Source organism: Paramisgurnus dabryanus, chromosome 3 (assembly GCF_030506205.2).
Source record: "Paramisgurnus dabryanus chromosome 3, PD_genome_1.1, whole genome shotgun sequence".
NCBI classification, from domain to species: Eukaryota; Metazoa; Chordata; class Actinopteri; order Cypriniformes; family Cobitidae; genus Paramisgurnus; species Paramisgurnus dabryanus.
In genome coordinates this window covers 1,073,699-1,096,214 of record NC_133339.1, presented here as the reverse complement: position 1 = coordinate 1,096,214, position 22,516 = coordinate 1,073,699, and the positions used below count along the sequence as shown (strand labels likewise).

Genomic DNA, 22,516 nt, shown 5'->3' with positions numbered 1-22,516 from the left:
GAATTGGAGTTGCTATTGCTATACATATTTAAAGGCGTGCAAAGATGGGTGGTATTTGTAATTATACACTGCAAAAATGATTTTCAAGAAAAAAAATTCTTAGTATTTTTGTCTTGTTTTCAGTAAAAATATCTAAACATTCTTAAAATAAGATGGGGTTTTTTATTAGCAAAACGACCCAAGAAAATAAGTCTAGTTTTAAGACCAACATTTTTAAATGTAAGTGATTTTGTGCATAAAACAAGCAAAAAAATGATTTGAGGGGATGGTCTGTGAGTCCCTCTGCTGTCATTTAACTCTTTCTCTGACAGCGTTAAAAAAAAGTTGCAAAATGTTTTTGATAGAGATCAGATTCGAAATGATTATCAAAACATACACGGAGCGTAAAATAAATAAATTTTTGCCATCTAGTGGATAATCTTGGTATTACAGATTACCATAAAAACTCATCAGGAACTGTTTTTCATGCAAATGTTTTCTCTTAATTGACCAGATAACTCTTCAATGGCGGGGAAAGAGTTAAGAGGCGGTCTTTTGTGGCTGCTCGAAAACATTCGACCACATGCGCACCTACACCACAAAAGCACATGCGTTTTTGACTGCCTCTGAATGTGGTCGAAAGCGGACAAGCTCAAAACAGTTTACACCTCGTTTACACCTGTCTTTAGCGCCATCCACATGTTGATCCGATCGACCAAAATCTTAATACCAGGTGTAAACAGCATTTCAAATGTTTAAAGGCTTAGCACCACAGGGTTTCTGAACTGCCCAATTTTCCTATCGAGAGGTCGAATGCATTCTGACTGAATTTTTTATGTGTGCATAAATTAACTTCTTACTGTTTAAAATATCACTAAACTGCACACTGTAGTATAATCAATTGGAAACAAAGAAGTTTGGTCATGTGGACTAAAAGTGGAGGACCACCAGAGACACGGTAAACGGCAGTGCTTTACTGTAACTTAAACAAAAGGAGTTTTTGAAAAGAAGATTCAAACCTTTTTTGTTTTTGTACCACCACAGAAAAACCAAGAAAATGATCAAAAACAAGATGCTCAGTCCGACAACCACTCCAACAATCAGACCAGAAGATCCTGAGAATAAAGAAGCAGAGATTCTTACACAACCAGAACATTTGCAAACTGAACTAATGCCATATATTATCTATTATATTTAACATTGCTGTGCTATACAGTATTGTCATATATAAATATATTCATGACTGAATAAAAGTGGCGGGCAATCTGCTCTTGAAGTGTCTAACAACACCACATGCAGCAATGACTAAATTCACAATATACTGTAACACAATGTGTCTTCTCTTATTGTGTAATTATATCAGTCATTTAAGACAAAATTATTGTTGTCACCGCCCATTTTAAGGGATAAAATGCTTTATTTAAAAAAAAATAACAAATAGGGCATCAGGGCCGGCGTCAAGGGTGGGCATTCGCGGGCAGTGCCCCCCCAAATATGTTGTGCCCCTCTACAAAGTTTTTTATTAATTTAATATATATCAAGAATAATTAAACATTGAATGTTTCATGACTTGTAATGTAATCAAATGAGGAAATAGTTGAGATATGTTTTCTTTAATTAAAATAGACCAGTTTCTCTGATTGGGTGTATTGCCGCGTCTCACCCGTCTTACGTCTTTAGCATATTTGTGACTTGATACTAGCAACGTGTTTTTTCGCGGCATTTTATGGATCGTGTAAAATATGAATATTAGAACATTTAGAACGAATCAGCACCGCCTGCTTCATCTGACTTCATGCAAACACAGACTGGCTCAAACTCAGAGATTAGAGGTCGAGGTGGAATTTACAAATCTACAGGACCCTGTTTTAAGGAAGATTATGTTCGTACACGCCGTCTTCAGCTATTTTAAAGGTAAGTTAGCGTTGTTTTAAATTACGTAAGCTTAAATGTGAAGTGTGGCTATAGACCGTTAACTGCATTACGACGTGGTTATGGTAAAGCGGCTTTTTTCAAGCCAGGACGCGGTGTGCGCTGCGCTATGAAACCCATTCATTTCAATGGCTTGCGCCGCGCGAGGGCGTTTTTTTGTTGCGTAGAGCAAAGCGCGAGCGCAGCATAGCTCAGCTTGCGCTCACGTCGCGGTCGAAGTTCAATAGTTTTGCGCATAGATTGTGGTCTTTGCACTTTATACAGCAAATGAGCTGACAGTCTGTACCAGTTGTATGAGTGTGTGTGTGCTTGCACTTTATTTGTTGATTAATGTCTTGTTTTTGCAAGTTATTGTTGCTATTGCGTGCCCCACCGTTGGAAGCCAAATGCCCCCCTGTTAGTTATGGTCTGGCGCCGGCTCTGTAGGGCATGAACATTTTAACAACATTATAAATATAAAAATTATTTGTTTCAGTAGCCTGCAGAACAGCTAAACATTAAAAAGACATTTAAACTGTTCATCATGAGCGACTATAAAAGCTCTTAAACAAAACATTCAGTTCATCTTGTGCTCATTACCAGGGACAAAACTGATACACTGATATTTTGTCTCTCATTCAAGCCTGTAATTTATCTTTCAAAATTTAACACGACAACACATTTCTGTTTGTACTGGAAAAGCTATTAATAGCTTAGAAATATTAAAAACAATTCCACATTATTTGTCTTAAAATATCAGCAGTTTTTATATGCGTCTTATTTCATCATTAAAATGTATTGTGTATTTAATGTGTTTATGACCTGGCCTCTGAACTAACCTGGTAAACTACAGGTTAAAACCTACAAAATTTAATTTGTCATTGTTTGTTAAATATGACTTTATATTGTGTATGATGATGAAAACAGATAAACAGACTCACCTGATACTGTCAGTGTAACTGCATTACTGATGTGTGAGTATCTTGATCCACTGGTCTCATTTCCTCTACAGGTGTATTTACCTGCGTGAGACTCATTAAAAGATCTGATTGTGTAATTCTCTTCATAATGCTGAATGTCTGAATCATCTTTATACCAGCTGTACTGCCAGCTAATGTCTCCTCCTCTATTGATGACACATATGAGATTGACAGTTTCTCCTCTGTATAAATGTCCAGGAGGCCAAACAGACAATTCAGGTGTTGGTCTTTCTGTACAATGACAAACAATTTACACAAATGTTTACTTAATTGCAAAACAAAATTATTATTTTGTTTTTGTTTGTTTGTTGATCACAAAGTACAAGGTAGATCAGGAAAACTAGAATTCAAACTAGTATTCAAAGCCCCGCCATTATTGTTAACAATGCGTGAAATGGTGTGCTGTGATTTGTTGAGCGGAGGACTGGCGTTTATCGCGTTTTGGAAAAAAGGGAGAAAAGATGACAGAATAACACGGTAAATATCGGATTTTGCGTAAAATTAAGAATTTACTTTTTAATACTGACCTGATAGAATACTGATTTTGGCGGTAACTAATAAAAAAGGTGTTCATCACGTTTTGGAACCAAACTCTTCAAATAATGTTCATGGTACAATTTAATACTACAGTATTTACTGTAAAAGAATTTCACAAAGTGAAGAAATGGTGAGCCACCACTGATGTCAACATCCAATCAAAGCACAGTTTACTGAAACCACTGTCTGTGTTTGGTATAATAACACCTGCTAAATTTGTTACTAGTTAAGTGAAGCTAGATGAAGCTGGACAGAGTTAGGCAGACTATTTACAAAGCCAATTGAGCACTGAAGCAACTAAGATTATTCAATTATCCATCTTTATTATATTTACATCAATTTGCCTCCTGTCTGCTGTTTTCCCTTCATCTCTGTATCTACCTCATGGTTTATTTAAAGTATTAGCTCACAACAAAGAGATCTGAAACTAGACTTTAATTTTTAAAGAACAATTTCAAGGAGGGCCTTACATTTCAATTTGGCTTAATGGGTTATTACTTAAAATAAAATAATGAAATGAGTGTGTAACAGAAGAGAGAGTTCAGGCACCTCTACAGACTGTAATTATACTGTTAAAAACTTAATGAATACTGCAAGTAGTAAATCTCAAACATTAAGACTCAGTGGGATCCAACATTCCAACATTCAGCCATAGTTTAATCCATCACCTCACCATCATAACTGTAAATTTCACTCGTTTATTCTTATAAAACTAATGTCTATTGTTTTCAGAACAAATTGTAATATGTACTGTTACATTTCAGATACATTCAAACATTTATTTGACTAATAGTAAGATAAAATCTTTCTAGTTGTTATCTGATGTAAAGTTTAGCCGTTCATCAGTGGTTCATCAGTGGACCACTTCCAGCAAGAGGAACAAATAGGTTTTCACGCTTGCTTGGACTTAATACATGGCTGCAAAAAACCTGCAACATAAAGGGACTGAACTTTATCAACAACTTCAATCTTTTCTGGAGTCAGAGACAACTATTTAAACAGGATGACATCCACCCAAACAGACTGGGTGCAAGAGTGCTAAAGGACAATATCTATTTCTCCCTTCATCATCCTTCATCAGTGTGTGCCAATCCACTCAACCTGAATGGCACACACACACCTGGACAGAGCATGAATGACCACAGGACTTCTCTTCAGCACCTGAATGGACATGACGTCGACATATCCCACAAGGACAGAGATAACACCACGCAGCCACAACAACCACTGCTCATGGACACAATCTCAGCTGAGTCCTGCCCACAGAGCTCACCACAGTCAGACTGTGTCAGATTAGAACGGCTCCAAGATTCAACACCCAAGGACGACTTTCTGGAAAACAGCCAGGGAAACCAGGACAACATAACACAGCCTCCTGTCACATCAGAGCAACAGGACTCCTCACTAGATATGTCATTCCCCTCTCCAGCATCCCCGCTTTTGACCTTCTCCGGAAAAATGGAGGAACTGGTTTATGCTGGAACTAAACTATCCCACTCTATTGCTGCAAGCCCCCAGATTTCAACCAGAAAACGCCAAGCCCCAAAACCACCAAACCCAGTGGGCCCAGTTCCCCCTCCTCGTCCTGTGAGAGCTCTTCGGTCTCTGACACAACGCCAAGGCACACACCCTCCTCCATCTACTGTAGGTGAACCAAAAACAACTGATAATGGCTCTCAGTGATGTGTGTCGGGTTCCTGCTATGAAAATACTAATACTTTCGATTGTATATATAAAAAGCAGGAACTCAGTGTGCCTATATCTTTCTCTATTTCTGGTTTATTACATGATAGAAAGCCCAGCAAGGCCTTATCAAACCGTAGGGCAAATCTATCTAATCTGCTGCCTGTTACATATCAAAATAAGTTTTCTGTTAGGGAAAAAATTAGTACTGTTAAGTTAGCACTTTTAAACATCTGTTCACTTAAAAATAAATCACTTCTAGTCAGTGACTTAATAACTACAAACAACCTGGATTTTATGTTTCTAAATGAAACATGGCTAGAAGAAAGCTACAGTGCAACAGTCCTTAATGAGACAGCCCCTCCTAACTTTACTTATATGAGTGTCTGCAGAACTGCTAGGAGAGGTGGAGGTGTAGCTGCTCTTTTTAAAGATGTCTATCAATGTAAGCAAGTGTCATTTGGGAATTACCCGTCTTTTGAATATCTAGGTATTGTGTTGAAAGGTACTCCACGCATTCTACTGATCATTATTTACAGGCCCCCAAAATACTCTCCAGCATTTGTTAAGGACTTTACAGAACTGTTATCAACGATTTCCTCAGAGTTTGACTGTTTTGCTATTGCTGGAGATTTTAACATTCACATAGATAAGCCAGAAAGCATTATGGCAAAAGATGTCACAGCAGTTTTAAACACTTTTGATCTGACTCAACATGTACATGGACCCACACACAATCGTGGACACACTCTAGATTTAATTATCAGTAAGGGTGTAAACATTTCATCAATTGTTATTAAGGATGTAGCACTGTCTGATCATTTCTGTATTTTCTTTGATATATTAATCTCTCCTACTATTGAAACTAGATCTGTGTCTGTCAAAAAGAGATGCTTAAAAGTAGAACACCAGTGTGCTATTAATGAAGGCTATATCTTTAACACCAAGCATATCTGCAGGCTCTGTTGATTTTCTCCTTGATTCCTCTAATTTTGAAAGTTAAGAGTGCAATCAATGATATTGCTCCTGTGAAAGTCAGGAAGAAGAATGGCAGGCAAAAATCACCTTGGAGAAACTCAACAGAGGTGCAGAATATGAAGAGACAATGCAGAAAAGCTGAGCGCCTGTGGCGGAAGACAAAACTTGTAGTCCATTATAATATCTATAAAGACTATCTATATCAGTGTGGAACTAGGCAAAGCAAGACAGACTTTCTTTTTAAATATTATAAACAGCAACATAAACTAGAAAATGCATTTCGGGATGAACTGCAAAAGTGTGCTTGCTCTGGTGCCGCCGATTTAGTTTGTGCATCCTCACATTGGAGACCCAAATTCATGTACAAAGTTTGGTTTCAATACGTGAAAGCGTTCCTGAGATATGAAGTACTTCCTGTTTGGCGCGTAAAATTTTAGAAATTTTTTTTTTCTTTTGATGTTGTGCATCCTCATATTGGAGACCCAAATTCATGTACAAAGTTTGGTTTCAATATGTGAAAGCGTTCCTGAGATATAAACTACTTCCTGTTAGGCGGCGTAAAATTTTATGAAAACAAATGTTCTTTTGATGTTGTGCATCCTCACATTGGAGACCCAAATTCATGTACAAAGTTTGGTTTCAATACGTGAAAGCGTTCCTGAGATATAAACTACTGTTTTGGCGGCGTCGACGCACATTTAGTTTGGGCTGTGACGGGCAAACGCTTCCGAAAATCAAAAATCCTTCTAGTAACTTTTGCGAGGCTTGGTTCAAGGATCATGTACGTCAAATTTCGTGAAGTTTGGAGAAAATTTGTGACCTGTGAAACTTTTTTAAGGTTTTCTGTTCTATCCAATATGGGGGAAGAACGACATGGATCCGTGACGTCATCTTCTCAAGCAACTTACACCGGTACTGCCCGAACATTTTAAAGTTTGAACGGTGTCTCTGTGTCAAATGGTCTAGTCGCTAGGGCTGGCCAAAAAAATCTACCCGGGAAAAATAATAATAAAACTTAAGAAGAACAATAAGTGTGCTTTTGCAAGCACACTTAATAACACACGCACTCTTTTTGCTACTACAGAGAGACTAACAACCCCCCAAGTCACATTCCTAGTGAAATGCTCTCAGACAGCAAATGCAGTGAGTTTGCTTACTTCTTCTCTGGGAAAATCAATAATATCAGAAAGGTGATCCCCTGTGTCACGATGTCTGATTTCGAAGCAGTTGATGGTAAAATTTTGGAAGAAACAGTACATATCTTAAAACATCAACCTGCGCCCTTGACACACTCCCAACATCTTTTTTCAAAAGTGTCTTTAACTGTTTAGAAGCAGATCTCCTAGAAGTGGTAAATTCATCACTTATCTCTGGGACTTTTCCAAAGTCCCTTAAAACTGCAGTTGTTAAGCCCCTCCTGAAAAAGAGCAACTTGGATAACACTGTATTGAGCAACTACAGACCAATCTCAAATCTTCCTTTCATAGGTAAGATAATTGAAAAAGTTGTTTTCAATCAGCTGAACAAATTCTTAATTTCTAATGGTTTCTTTGACATTTTTCAATCTGGTTTCAGACCACACCACAGTACAGAGACAGCGCTCATAAAGATAATAAATGATTTTCGCCTCAATACAGACACAGGCAAACTATCAGTGCTGGTGCTACTCGACCTCAGTGCTGCTTTTGACACTGTCGATCACAACATACTTCTTGACAGGCTGGAAAACTGGGTCGGCCTTTCTGGGATGGTCCTAAAATGGTTCAGGTCATACTTAGAAGGGAGAGGTTATTATGTAAGTATAGGTGGCCATAAATCTGAGTGGACATCCATGACATGTGGAGTCCCGCAAGGCTCAATTCTAGCGCCACTCCTGTTCAACCTGTATATGCTCCCACTAAGCCAAATAATGAGAGAGAACCAAATTGCCTATCACAGTTATGCAGATGACACTCAGATCTACTAAGCTCTATCCCCTAATGACTACAACCCCATTGACTCCCTGTGCAAATGCATTGATAAAGTTAACACTTGGATGTGCCAAAACTTTCTTCAGTTAAACAAAGAGAAAACTGAAGTCATGCGTTTGGAAACAAAGATGAAGTTCTCAAGGTGAATCCATACCTTGACGCTAGGGGTCAAACAACTAAAAATCAAGTCAGGAATCTTGGTGTGATTCTGGAGTCTGACCTTAGTTTCAGTAGTCATGTCAAAGCAGTAACTAAATCAGCATACTATCATCTCAAGAATATCGCAAGAATTAGATGTTTTGCTTCCAGACAAGACTTAGAGAAACTTGTGCATGCTTTCATCACCAGCAGGGTGGATTATTGTAATGGCCTCCTCACTGGCCTCCCCAAAAAGACCATTAGACAGCTTCAGCTCATTCAGAACACTGCTGCCAGGATTCTGAGCAGAACCAGAAAATATGAACATATCACACCAGTCCTCAGGTCTCTACACTGGCTACCAGTTACATTTAGGATTGATTTTAAAGTATTATTAATGGTATATAAATCCCTCAATGGCCTAGGACATCAATACATTGCTGATATGCTCATTGAATATAAACCCATCAGATCACTCAGATCATTAGGATCACATCAGCTAGAAATACCAAGGGTTTACTCAAAGCAAGGAGAGTCAGCTTTTAGCTATTAACCAGCTTCCAGAGGAGATCAGATGTGCTCCAAGAGTAACCACATTCAAATCCAGACTCAAAACACATCTGTTTAGCTATGCATTTACTGAATGAGCACTATGCTGCGTCCGAACTGATTGCACTATATTATATATGCACTATTTTAATTATTTTCTATTTCTCTTGTTTTTATTCTTATTTTTAACTGTTTTATACCTTTATTCCTGTTTTATCCTTTTTCACACATTTAAACAGTTTTTATTAAAATCACATTTATTTTCTTTTAATTGATATTTTAAATTCATGTATCTTTGATTTTTGTTTTCTCATTTCTATGTAAAGCACTTTGAATGACCTTTGTGTATGAAATGTGCGATACAAATAAACTTGCCTTGCCTTGCCTTGCCTTGCCTTGTTTAAACAAATCTATTATTGTAATTTAAAGATTTGTGAACAGATATTGGATTAATTTAAATGATTGCTGTTTTATTGATCATTTAAAATACTGCTTATAATTTTGTAAAGAAATCATTTTAAAATGAAAAAGTATTTTATTTATTTAAATAATGACATATTCAAGAAAATATGTTTCATTAATGTGAAAGTTTTGGATTGGGTCAATGTAAAATATTTATCCCGGATTCACTGACAAGGCTTAAGGTTAGTCCTAGACTAAGACACGTTTGAGCTGTCTTTGTTGAAAATAGCTTGCAATGACAGATCTTAAAATAAGATGGTGAAACTAATTTGCTTAAGATGCACACCAGTAATGTCTTTTTCTAAAGCATGTTTATTAAAGATGCTTAAACATCTTAAATTAACTGATGGCTAGTCCTGGCTTTAGCTAAGCCTTATCTGTGAAACCAGGCCATAGTGTACTAAGCTTGACTTACAGTAAGCAAAACACATTGGTTTAACTATATATAAAAAACTGCCATGCTTTGTTGTTCTTTGCTTTCCTGTGTTTTTTTTCTATTCATGTGAAGCTGCTTTGGTACAATGAACAATTGTTAAAATTAATTGGAACTTAAATGAATCAATATAATAAAGATACGTTTGATTTGAATACAATTTACATCAATCTAATAAAGCCAAGTTTGAGGACAATCACATTGGTTCAATGTGATTATTGCATCCAACAAACATGATTAGATACAACTATACTAATGTCATTATTTTACATAGAAAATTGCAGCGTAATTAAAATACACTCATCTGATATTAATTACATTGGGTCAGCATAATAAAGTCAACCAATCACATTGGTTTAATGTAATGGAAATTTGGCACATAATTAAAATATGTTTAACTGATGAGGCATTTTTTAGTCTGAAGAGAGATGATGAGGGTAACAAGTGAGGGTGACAAAACAAACACTAAACAAGGAAACAACATGGCACACAGAAACAAACAATGGCCATGTGTTTCTAACACAGAACATGGGGACTGCCACAATCCTCTCACACTAAAGAAAACTAAAACTAAAACTAAAAAAGCACCAAGAAGACAAGATTATGACACCATAACTCTGTTTTAAACTGCACACCTTTGGCACTGAAATGTGGGGTTAATTCTGCATTATGTATAATGATGTGATAACTCTGCTATTAAACAACAAGTGTAAAACAGTCCTTTTCCTGGGGTTAATAGCAGAGTTTAAAATAAAGATAACCGGGGGATAAGCACAGTGTTAAAAGCTTGAATGTATCTCTGATATTTAACACAAAATGTTTCTGTCATTATTTCTCTATTTTACAACAACATTAATACTGAACTCACCATTTACAGTGAGATGAAACTCAGAGCTTGATAGTGAAGTCTTTGGTCGTCCGTGTATCTCTGCTCTACAGCTGAACTCATCCTTATCAGATTCAGTAACTCCAGTGATAGTGAGAGAGTCTCCGTATACAGTGTAATTCTCAAAGTTTAACACTGCAGTTGTGTCTTTATACCACTGATATCTCCAGTTTAATGATCTGAACTGATCTATCTCACACTTCAGAGTGACTGTCTCTCCAATGAGCACAGTTCTGTCTGGTGTTACTCTCACTGTAGCTCTGGGTAAAGCTGAGGAAAGAAGAAAATGAAAATATAAATCTCCTCACAGATCTGTTGCGTTAAATCAGAAACCTAAATAAAAAATATATATATTTTCATAAAATGATGCCATTTGTTGTTGACATTTCTAAAGGATAATATAAAAAGAAACGTTTTACTTTAAATAGAAAAGGGATTTTTTTCAGAAGTCAATGAACAAATAATCCAGCACACTTGCATAGTCATTAACAGGTACGTAGGATAATGGCAAAGCCCAATACCAAAAATATAAATGAAAAGAGAAAAAATCCTCACTGTAAAAAAATTCCGTAGAAATTGCAGCTGGGTTGCCGGTAATTTACCGTAGATTTAAATTTATGTTTTTAACTGGCAACATTTTGTTCAAAGTTAAATGAACATTAAAAATTTACAAGTCTTTGTCTTTATAGAGTAAAACTAAAAAAACAGCATCAAGCAAAACATTCTGGGAAACAAAATCTGAAGCAAAAAACAGAAAAAGGTTGATGATGACTTCTGGTTCCCAGAATGCTTTGCATGAGGTTGTTATTGTATAGTTTTATTCTGTAAAGATAAAGACTTGTTAATATTTAAAATTGATTGAACTTTGAGCAAATTCTTGCCAGTAAATTACATAAATGTAAATCTACGGTAAATTACCGGCAACCCAGCTGCAATAACATTGAAATTTCTACGGAATTTTTTTACAGTGCTGCACGCTATTTAACCTTGCAAGTAAAAATATTATTTAAATAAACATTGTTACAGTCCAATGACCTTCTTCAGGTATTCAAACATATAAATACAAGAACCACAAGTGTAAAATACAGTTAACCTGTCACTGTGGCATAAATTAATACAGATCATCATTAATCAGTCAATCATATAAATATTATCTGTAATCCATAACACTTAATGAAAAAACATAAAGATCTTCTGTCAAAAATATCCCAAAAATTATTGTAGAAATGACGTCATATGTTTTTAAATAAAATTATTTTAGCTTATTTTAACTATTGACATATGTGATAAATAATGAAGTCGAACCTTTCCATTCACACATTCAATGGAACAGATATATTGAAAATATATTCTGTATTTTTATTGGTGATTTAAACATATTTTAAATGGATATGTGGACAATATATAATTTAATGTGGAACTGGACCCATCATGTGTAGGGGTGAGGGGTCACAAAATAACGCGGGGTTAATTGTAACACAGCTATTTTACAGAAGATGATCACCTGTAAATTAGTGAAAAGTTTTGATGTGTTTTCATAAAAATACTGAACAAAAAGTGTTTTGGAGGTAAACATTTCTTGATAAATTAGTTCATCCTATTTTTTTCTGAGTTGACTGTGTAAGTCACGTAATTATAGACAGATGTACAAACAACAACCTCTAGTATCAGTGGCGGCCAGTGACTTCTTTTTCGAGGGCGCAGGATGCGAAGCTCGTCACAACATGTATTTAGCCCATCATGTGTGTGGTTTGTTATTTCAAAATGTGTTTTGCGCGTCATGTGAACCATGGGCATCATGCGTCTTGTCAAAATAAGTGACTGCTACACACGCGTTGAAAGGGTTTATGATAAAAGTGACGCTCGAGTTTGCCAGATCCTCGCTTAATCTTATGTGTAAACAGACTTTACTGTTAAGTGTTTTTTATCAAGTCTTACAACAAGCCCTCTGTCTATTACGATGAACCCCACTTGGGGTAAGTTATAACATTTGCACTTCGGTCATTAATGAGAACGATGGGTTCATTTGTAGTAGAGATGTTTGTGCTGCTTGTGTAAAAGTATAATTAATCAAACTCGAATATTTTTTGAAAGATTGAGCCAAAAACAAAAGGTGTTACAGTAGGTGGTGTTCAGCTCTATGGGCTAAATATTCCATAATAAAATTGCAGTTAGAGTTTAATGTAGATCAGGGCGGGCGTTTATGTCAACATGTGTCTACTAGTTTTAGATTGACAGCTCCTCTTCTAGCCAATCAGCCGAAGAGGAAGATGACGATACTCTGTGGGATTCATGGCTGCTGATCCATTTCGGATCAGATAGTCTGAAGTGATAATAAAAAGATTTCTGGAAGGGGGAATCTGTCCACATGGATTGAGGAGGCGTTTCAAAAACACGTTCAAATTTACTTCAGATTAGACACAAACCAAAAATGTAAAAAATAGTGTTCACTTTCATCACAACATATTCAACCATGTGTATTATCTATTAAAAAAAAAACAAAAAAACATTGGCAATTGTTAACTTCTGACCCTGATTTAAATTCTTTCTTTCAACCCATTAAAAAATGGTAATAAAGGAAACCAATGGTTATTTGCATTATAAATATTTTTTGTCGAATAAAGTGATTAAAACTGGCAGTACATTTTTAACAAATAAATGAAAAATGTTTCCTTAAAAAAGTGATCCAATCACATTCATTACTGACCTTTAACAGAGAGAGTCACATAATCACTGTCCTGTGAGGATGAGGGTCGTCCATCTTTCTCTCCTCTACACCTGAACTTATCCTGATCTGATGGTGAGATGGTGTAGATGTTTCCCTCAAACACTGAAGTCCCAGTTGTGCCTTTATACCACATATATCTCCTCCAGTCACTGTACTGATCCTCTATCTCACACTTCAGAGTGACTGTCTCTCCAGTGAACACAGGGCTGTATGGTACTTTCACTGTAGCTCTGGGTAAAGCTGAGGAAAGAAGAAAATGAGATTGAGACTAACACTAATACAACATGACTACTGACATAAGGCTTTTTGCACTTGAAATAGTTAACTCAATGTCATTATAAACACTAGTAAATGTAACTCTGGATTATCTGTTTAAAATTTAATACTTTACAAGGGGTCAAAAAACCCTCCTGTTTCACAATCTACATTACTAAAGTCTGGGTTAATATTTTAATTTTGCATATTTGCTTTTCAACAGCATGACTGAATAAATACAGAAGTGTTCGTTTATTTCGATAAATACAGTGCACGTCTGCTTTATTTGTGTCGCTTCTGCATCACAACACAAATAACTTTTGCTTTTTTAACCCTTCTGGGAGGTTTTTACTTAATTTCATGCGTTTACCAACATCATTTGATATTATTTTCTTTGACTTTTTCCTCAAATGCTGAAACAACTGTTTACACATAGTATAAAAGCGGTCAAATTCAGAGAACACATTTCAAGGTAAAAGACATCATGACATCCAAATAAAGTGTTTGCTTCCATTCATGACTCCAGATATGACTACATCTGATCATTTTTTTTAAGGCAGCACAGATACTTTATTGCCTGCTTTATTTTATCCCGCATGTGAATCAACAGGTAAGGTCATTGGTTGAGGAGGGTCAAGATTAAAACATTTAAAAGGTGTTCAAGAAAGTGGATAAATGATGAAAAATTATTATTGTAGTTTTTAAAAAACTAATAGGATATCGACAAAGTGATTTTTATTTAAAGCTGCAATATATAAAAATGTTTCAGTTGAAATGAACAAAATCAGTGTTTAAAACTGTCTCCTTACCTTGCCACATTTAACAATGGTAAGCTTATAATAATTATTTATAATTTGAGTTGTCGGGTCGGTTTTCACAGGTAAAGTTTTAAAAGACGATCATCTAGGGAACATCATGTAAATGTCAGTTTATAACGTTCTTACAGATCTGGTGAAATTATCTGTTGCGAAGAGTCCCCAGTGACCGCCTGACAGAGCAACAAGTCAATGACTAAGCTTTCAAAGACAGTTAAAGTCCACTTGAAGAAGTGAATGAATTCAGACACTGAGTGAGCAGGACGTGCAGTGGGCACCAGAAGTGTAAAACATTGTCCTCTATCCAGGGTTAAAATCTGACTTTAATGAAGATAACCTGGTGTTAACCTGGGGTTAATGTTACAATGTTAAAAGCCCTAAGGTATATGATGATTTTTTTCCTTCATTTTACAGCTGAACTCTAAATAATAAAGACTGAACTCACCTTTCACAGTAAGATAAACAGAGCTTGATTGTGAAGTCTGTGGTCGTCCATCTATGTCTGCTCTACAGCTGAACTGGCCTTGATCAGATTGAGTAACTCTACTTATAGTGAGAGAGTCTCTGTTTTCAGTGTCACGCCGTGTGCCTTTACTCCACTCATATCTCCAGTTTAATGATCTGTACTGATTCTCTATCTCACACTTCAGAGTGACTTTCTCTCCAATGAACACAGATCTGTCTGGTGTTACTTTCACTGTAGCTGTGGGTAAAACTGAGGAAAGAAGAAAATGAGATTGACATTAACACTAATACAACATGACTAATGACATAAGGCTTTTTGCACTTGAAATAGTTAACTCCATGTCAATATAAACACTGGTAAATGTAACTCTGGATTATCTGTTTAAAATTTAATACTTTACAAGGGGTCAAAAAAACCCTCCTGTTTCACAATCTACATTACTAAAGTCTGGGTTAATATTTTAATTTTGCATATTTGCTTTTTCAACAGCATGACTGAATAAATACAAAAGTGTTCGTTTATTTCGATAAATACAGTGCACGTCTGCTTTATTTGTGTCTCGCTTCTGCATCACAACACAAATAACTTTTGGCTTTTTTTAACCCTTCTGGGAGGTTTTCACTTCATTTCATGCGTTTACCAACATCATTTGATATTATTTTCTTTGAATTTTTCCTCAAATGCTGAAACAACTGTTTACACATAGTATAAAAGCGGTCAAATTCAGAGAACACATTTCAAGGTAAAAGACATCATGACATCCAAATAAAGTGTTTGCTTCCATTCATGACTCCAGATATGACTACATCTGATCATTTTTTTTAAGGCAGCACAGATACTTTATCGCCTGCTTTATTGTATCCCTCAATCGTATTCATGTGAATCAACAGGTAAGGTCATTGGTTGAGGAGGGTCAAGATTAAAACATTTAAAAGGTGTTCAAGAAAGTGGTTAAATGATGAAAAAATATTATTGTAGTTTTTAAATAACTAATAGGATATCAACAAAGTGATTTTGATTTAAAGCTGCAATATATAAAAATGTTTCAGTTAAAATGAACAAAATCAGTGTTTAAAACTGTCTCCTTACCTTGCCACATTTAACAATGGTATATGGAAGGCTTTTTTGTACTTTTTTAAATTAATTAATTAAATTATAAAATAATTAATTAAATTATAAAATAATTAATTAAATTATAAAATAAAAATAAAAAATCGCAAAATATGTCCCAAATTTGAAAATGAAATGCTAAAATAAAAATTAAAACATTATATTAAATTATTTCATTTTTAACGTGATGAAGCATCATTCCGGCCAAATTAAAAAAACAAATTAAATTGATGATTCATTTTCAATATAATCTTGAGTCAAGACTGACAATATTAAAATAAAAAGGCAAGCTTGAAAAGGAATCTTTAAATACATTTTTTAAAAGGCTTTTTATCCATGCCCAAGCAATAATAGGGACAAAATTAAAATGTAAAGTTTTTATTTTATTTTATGTTCTTATTTTCTTTTTCATTTTCGTTTAAATTTCGTGTTCACTTTTATTTTCAACTTGTATGCAAATTCAATGTTAATCAGTGGGTGGGGCTTACTTGCTTAAAAAAGGGGATTGGCTGAAGCAGTGTTTCCAACACAGTGACTGTGTTGCTTGCCAACTTAGCGACCTTATTGCTACATCTAGCGACTTTTAGACCCATTTAGACAAACTTAGCGACTGTTTGGATAAACCATAGCTTCACATCTGTACAGATATGCTATTGTGTCGATTGTACTGGCCAACGAGTGCCGGGTGGCACTGTCACGGTGAAATGTGCGTCTACCCTCTGTGCATGGATCTGGGCAGCGAGCAACATTTAGACCAGGGTTCCCCAAATCTTACCCTGGAGGGCCGGAGCACTACAGAGTTTAAGTCCAACCCTAATCAAACTTACCCACCTGTGATTTTCTAGTGATCATGAATACCTTGATTAGCTTGCTCAGGTGTGTTTGATCAGGGTTGGAGCTAAACTATGCAGTGCTCCGGCCCTCCAGGGTAAGATTTCGGGAACCCTGATTTAGACTGTACGAGCTGACGCGTGGATTGTTTACATTTTAAAGGAGGAACAAACATTAAAAGAAGCTGGGGCCGGCTTTACGAAAACATTCTTAAGACAAAAAATGAGAAAGTTTTTAAGAAAAATTATAAGAAGTTCGTAAGAATGTTCCTAAGTGCAATTCTTGAACATTTCTTAAGAAGTTCTCATTTTTTTTCTTAAGAATATCTTAAATTTGTGTCTTAAGAATAAAATGACAAGCTTTGAAATGAATTATGATACCCTGCTAATGAGGTAATAAACTTATTGATCTTTCGTTACCTTGCGATCATTAACGCAATACAAACGAGTGATGCATTAATACTATAGAGGATGTTATTCACTGTTTTAACAGAGCCAGCTATTATTAAGGCGGTGCGGTGAGTAAATATCATTCCCTAATGTCTCAATCGGTCCGTCATGCGGGTCGAGCGCTCTGGGTGTGCGTGGTTCACTCTCTGTTCCCACGGCTTCGTCGCCCACGACCCGCACTAATCAAGAGACTGACGCGGAGGGTGAAGCGCTGTGTACCTGCGGGTTGGGAGCGCTCGACTCCCATGACGGAGCGATCATTGGTTCGCCCCCCACTTAGAGTGACTTTTGGTTTTTAAGTAATTTCACAATGAATGTATTACGGAAGTTGCTTGCTAATATTATCACTAATACTTATTTGTGTTTCACGACATATTACTGAGTAAGCTATTAAACTTCTGAAATTCCTCTCTATGTGAAGTAAACAGATTAAATTGCAATTTCAGACTACACAATACAACATGTCACATTTAAAATATTTTACACATCTGATCCGGTGAGGCGTCAGTCATTCTCATATGCATACACATACAGTATCACGCAGTGTGATAATCGTGCAATACATGCGCCGAAATCCGGGAAGGACTGGTGTATCATATGCTCGCAAAAATGAGATTGGGCGCGATAATCACACTGCGTGTTATTTGTATGCATTTCATGAGAATGGACATACACAGTGACAAGTAACTTACTTTTGCGCGGGACCACCGGAGCAGACTTCAGCCTTTGTGACGGGGTTCAGATCGGCCCAGTTTTTAAACCCTGCATATTTATAAGTGGTCCTCATTTGTAACGCTGATTTGTGGGCTGTGACCGTATGGGATTTTGTTTTACCGCGGTGAAGAAGCAACAAAATCACGCGGTAGGCTGTTAACAGCACAACAACCCACCCCAGGAAAGCAGTAATCTTATATATTATTAAAACAACAAATTATATTAGCAATAACAACATGAAATAATATGTATTTCTGCTGTGACATCACCGCACCGCATTTATGTGCGTAGCTCGTCTTTCACGCTTCAGCTATGGTCAGAACTGCAGCCTATGTTGTGTCCAGTGCAGTGTACAGAGTAGACCCCGAAAGACTCACATACTGTAGGGGTGATACTTGTCGGGTGGTACAAACAGCACAGATAATGTTCATTTAAAAGTAAGTGACTGTTTGTGTATGTCTGCAATTTAATGAACTGACGCCTCACCGGATCAGATTTGTGAAAATACGCACATACATAACAGCGGACCAGCAACTTTTTAGTGTTTGTTCCTCCTTTGAAATGTAAACAATGTACTCAAATCTCATCCACGCGTCAGCTCGTACAGTCTGCTCGCTGCCCAGCTCCATGCACAGAGGGTTGACGCACATTTCACCGTGACAGCGCCACCCTGCACTCGTTGGCCAGTACAATCGACACAATAGCCTATCTGTACAGATGTGAAGCTAAGGTTCATCCAAACAGTCGCTTAGTTTGGCTAAATGGGTCTAAAAGACGCTAGATGTAGCAATAAGGTCGCTAAGTTGGCAAGCAACACAGTCACTGTGTTGGCAACACTGCTTCAGCCAATCCCCTTTTTTAAGCAAGTAAGCCCCACCCACTGATTAACATTGAATTTGCATACAAGTTGAAAATAAAAGTGAACACGAAAATTAAAATGAAAATGAAAAAGAAAATAAGAACATAAAATAAAATAAAAAAACTTTACATTTTAATTTTGTCCCTATTATTGCTTGGGCATGAATAAAAAGCCTTTTAAAAAATGTATTTACAGATTCCTTTTCAAGCTCGCCTTTTTATTTTAATTTTGTCAGTCTGGCCGGAATGATGCTTCATCACGTTAAAAATGAAAATGAAATAATTTAATATAATGTTTTAATTTTTATTTTAGCATTTCATTTTCAAATTTGGGACATATTTTGCGATTTTATTTTTTATTTTATAATTTAATTAATTATTTTATAATTTAATTAATTATTTTATAATTTAATTAATTAATTTAAAAAAGTAAAAAAAAAACCTTCCATAATGGTAAGCTTATAATAATGATTTATAATTTGAGTTGTCGGGTCGGTTTTCACAGGTAAAGTTTTAAAAGACGATCATCTAGGGAACATCATGCAAATGTTAGTTTATTACGTTCTTACGGATCTGGTGAAATTATCTGTTGCGAAGAGTCCCCAGTGACCGCCTGACAGAGCAACAAGTCAATGACTAAGCTTTCAAAGACAGTTAAAGTCCACTTGAAGAAGTGAATGAATTCAGACACTGAGTGAGCAGGACGTGCAGTGGGCACCAGAAGTGTAAAACATTGTCCTCTATCCAGGGTTAAAATCTGACTTTAATGAAGATAACCTGGTGTTAACCTGGGGTTAATGTTACAATGTTAAAAGCCCTAAGGTATATGATGATTTTTTTCCTTCATTTTACAGCTGAACTCTAAATAATAAAGATTGAACTCACCTTTCACAGTAAGATAAACAGAGCTTGATTGTGAAGTCTTTGGTCGTCCATCTATGTCTGCTCTACAGCTGAACTGGCCTTGATCAGATTGAGTAACTCTACTTATAGTGAGAGAGTCTCTGTTTTCAGTGTCACGCCGTGTGCCTTTACTCCACTCATATCTCCAGTTTATTGATCTGTCCTGATCCTCTATCTCACACGTCAGAGTGACTTTCTCTCCAATGAACACAGATCTGTCTGGTGTTACTTTCACTGTAACTCTGGGTAAAGCTGAGGAAAGAAGAAAATGAGATTGACATTAACACTAATACAACATGACTAATGACATAAGGCTTTTTGCACTTGAAATAGTTAACTCAATGTCATTATAAACACTAGTAAATGTAACTCTGGATTATCTGTTTAAAATGTAATACTTTACAAGGGGTCAAAAAAACCCTCCTGTTTCACAATCTACATTACTAGAGTCTGGGTTAATATTTTAATTTAGCATATTTGCTTTTCAACAGCATGACTGAATAAATACAAAAGTGTTCGTTTATTTCGATAAATACAGTGCACGTCAGCTTTATGTTAGGACTCTGCCATAATCTTGTTGGTAATTATATCTAGTTTTGTATGGCAGGGTTCTAACAGTACAATGTTTTGTGTGGGAGAACGTGGTTTTGGTATTGTCATATTAGACCACGTTTTTCCCGTGTCTTGTGACTTTTCCCTGCTCCCTTGTATTCTCTTGTCATTGTGTGTTATTTTTCCCCGCTCCCTTGCATTTTCCAGTCTTTGTTTTTATGTCTTGTTTAGTCTAGTGTTCTGTTCATGCATATATATATTTGTATATATTTATATATGTTATATATATATATATATATATATATATATATATATATATATATATATATATATATATATATATATATATATATATATATATATATATATATATATATATATATATATATATATATATATATATATATGGTTTTGTCTTGTTGGTACTGTGGTTGTCTTTAGTGATGGGTCGTTCGCGAACGCCGGCTCTAAGAGCTGATTCTTTGTAGCGAACGAGAAGAGCCGACTCTTCAGACGCATGCAGGGGAGCCGGCTCTTCTAAGGGAGCCGAGCCAGAAGAGCCGAATCTATGAAAAGAGCCGGACTGCCATCACTAAAATGTAGAGCCGGAGCTTGAGCCGAAAGAGCCGAACCAATGGAAAGAGCCGGACTGCCCATCACTAGTTGTCTTGTGTTTGTGTTTTACAGGTCCACGTGTGCTTCCCTCACAGGTGTTCCTGTTCAGTGTGATTGCCTCTCGTCTTCCTCACCTGTTGCTTGTTATCCTCTCGTCTGATCTGTGTATTTAATCCCTGTGTGTCTAGTGTGTCTTGGCAAGTTCGTTTGTCAATGTCAGTACTGTGTATGTACTCGCCAGCCACTAGCTTTGCTAGTTTCTAGTCCTGTCTTGTTGTGTGCTTTTGATACGTCTAGTTTGTTCATTTATTGTTTCCCTTATTCTGTGCTCTCTGCTGCCCAGGAGTCATTCTCTAGATAATGTTTCGGTGATCGCTGACTGTTATAGAGACTGTTTTCTCCATCTTCCTGTTTAAGGACTGCAGTGCTATCTGCCAAGTTGTCCACTGCTCTGCTCTCCTCCTCCGCTCCGACTGCCAGTTGGCTGGGCGTTGTCCAGCGTACCCATTCAGGGTCTGCAGCCGCGGTCCAGCTTGGCTGGTGTATGCACCGCGCATTGGTTCATCTCAGAGGATCATTTACCCCATCAGTAAGCAGTGGAACATTTTTGTGGTGTAGTGGATTTAATTAACTGTTGTACTATACTCTCTCCCACCGTTCGTTTGTCTGGCCGGAGCCCGAACGTGTGTGGCTTGTCTCCCCAGTGTCTGTGTGTGCTCCTCGCCCCAGCCGTCTGCCTCGGAGTGGCCTTTGCGCCCAGACGTGCTACTGTCTGTTTACACCCATTATTATTTAAATAAAGATTTTTCTGTTATCCGCACTGGGATTCATTTGCCTGTTTTCCCCCACCCTAACACTTTATTTGTGTCTCGCTTCTGCATCACAACACAAATAACTTTTGGCTTTTTTTAACCCTTCTGGGAGGTTTTTACTTCATTTCATGCGTTTACCAACATCATTTGATATTATTTTCTTTGACTTTTTCCTCAAATGCTAAACAACTGTTTACACATAGTATAAAAGCGGTCAAATTCAGAGAACACATTTCAAGGTAAAAGACATCATGACATCCAAATAAAGTGTTTGCTTCCATTCATGACTCCAGATATGACTACATCTGATCATTTTTTTAAGGCAGCACAGATACTTTATTGCCAGCTTTATTGTATCCCGCATGTGAATCAACAGGTAAGGTCATTGGTTGAGGAGGGTCAAGATTAAAACATTTAAAAGGTGTTCAAGAAAGTGGTTAAATGATGAAAAAATATTATTGTAGTTTTTAAATAACTAATAGGATATCGACAAAGTGATTTTTATTTAAAGCTGCAATATATACTTTTTTTTCAGTTAAAATGAACAAAATCAGTGTTTAAAACTGTCTCCTTACCTTGCCACATTTAACAATGGTATATGGAAGGCTTTTTTTTACTTTTTTAAATTAATTAAATTATAAAATAATTAATTTAATTATAAAATAAAAAATTAAATCGCAAAATATGTCCCAAATTTGAAAATGAAATGCTAAAATAAAAATTAAAACATTATATTAAATTATTTCATTTTCATTTTTAACGTGATGAAGCATCATTCCAAATTAAAAAATTAAATTAAATTAATGATTTGACATTTCATTTTCAATATAATCTTGAGTCAAGACTGACAATATTAAAATAAAAAGGCAAGCTTGAAAAGGAATCTTTAAATACATTTTTTA

The 22,516-nt window shown here is 36.1% G+C and overlaps 1 protein-coding gene across 1 annotated transcript in view; it reads right to left on the bottom strand.

The window, feature by feature from the left end:
* Nucleotides 1-22,516, bottom strand: part of LOC135733724 (Fc receptor-like protein 5) — a 93,019-nt gene that overhangs the window by 6,312 nt on the left and 64,191 nt on the right. Inside the window, exons 8-13 of the mRNA XM_073813728.1 lie at nt 19,618-19,887; nt 14,750-15,019; nt 13,214-13,474; nt 10,489-10,776; nt 2,832-3,101; nt 999-1,094 (exon numbers count right to left, since the gene is read on the bottom strand). Coding sequence (XP_073669829.1) covers nt 999-1,094; nt 2,832-3,101; nt 10,489-10,776; nt 13,214-13,474; nt 14,750-15,019; nt 19,618-19,887 — 1,455 coding nt within the window. The remainder of the gene's footprint in view (nt 1-998; nt 1,095-2,831; nt 3,102-10,488; nt 10,777-13,213; nt 13,475-14,749; nt 15,020-19,617; nt 19,888-22,516) is intronic.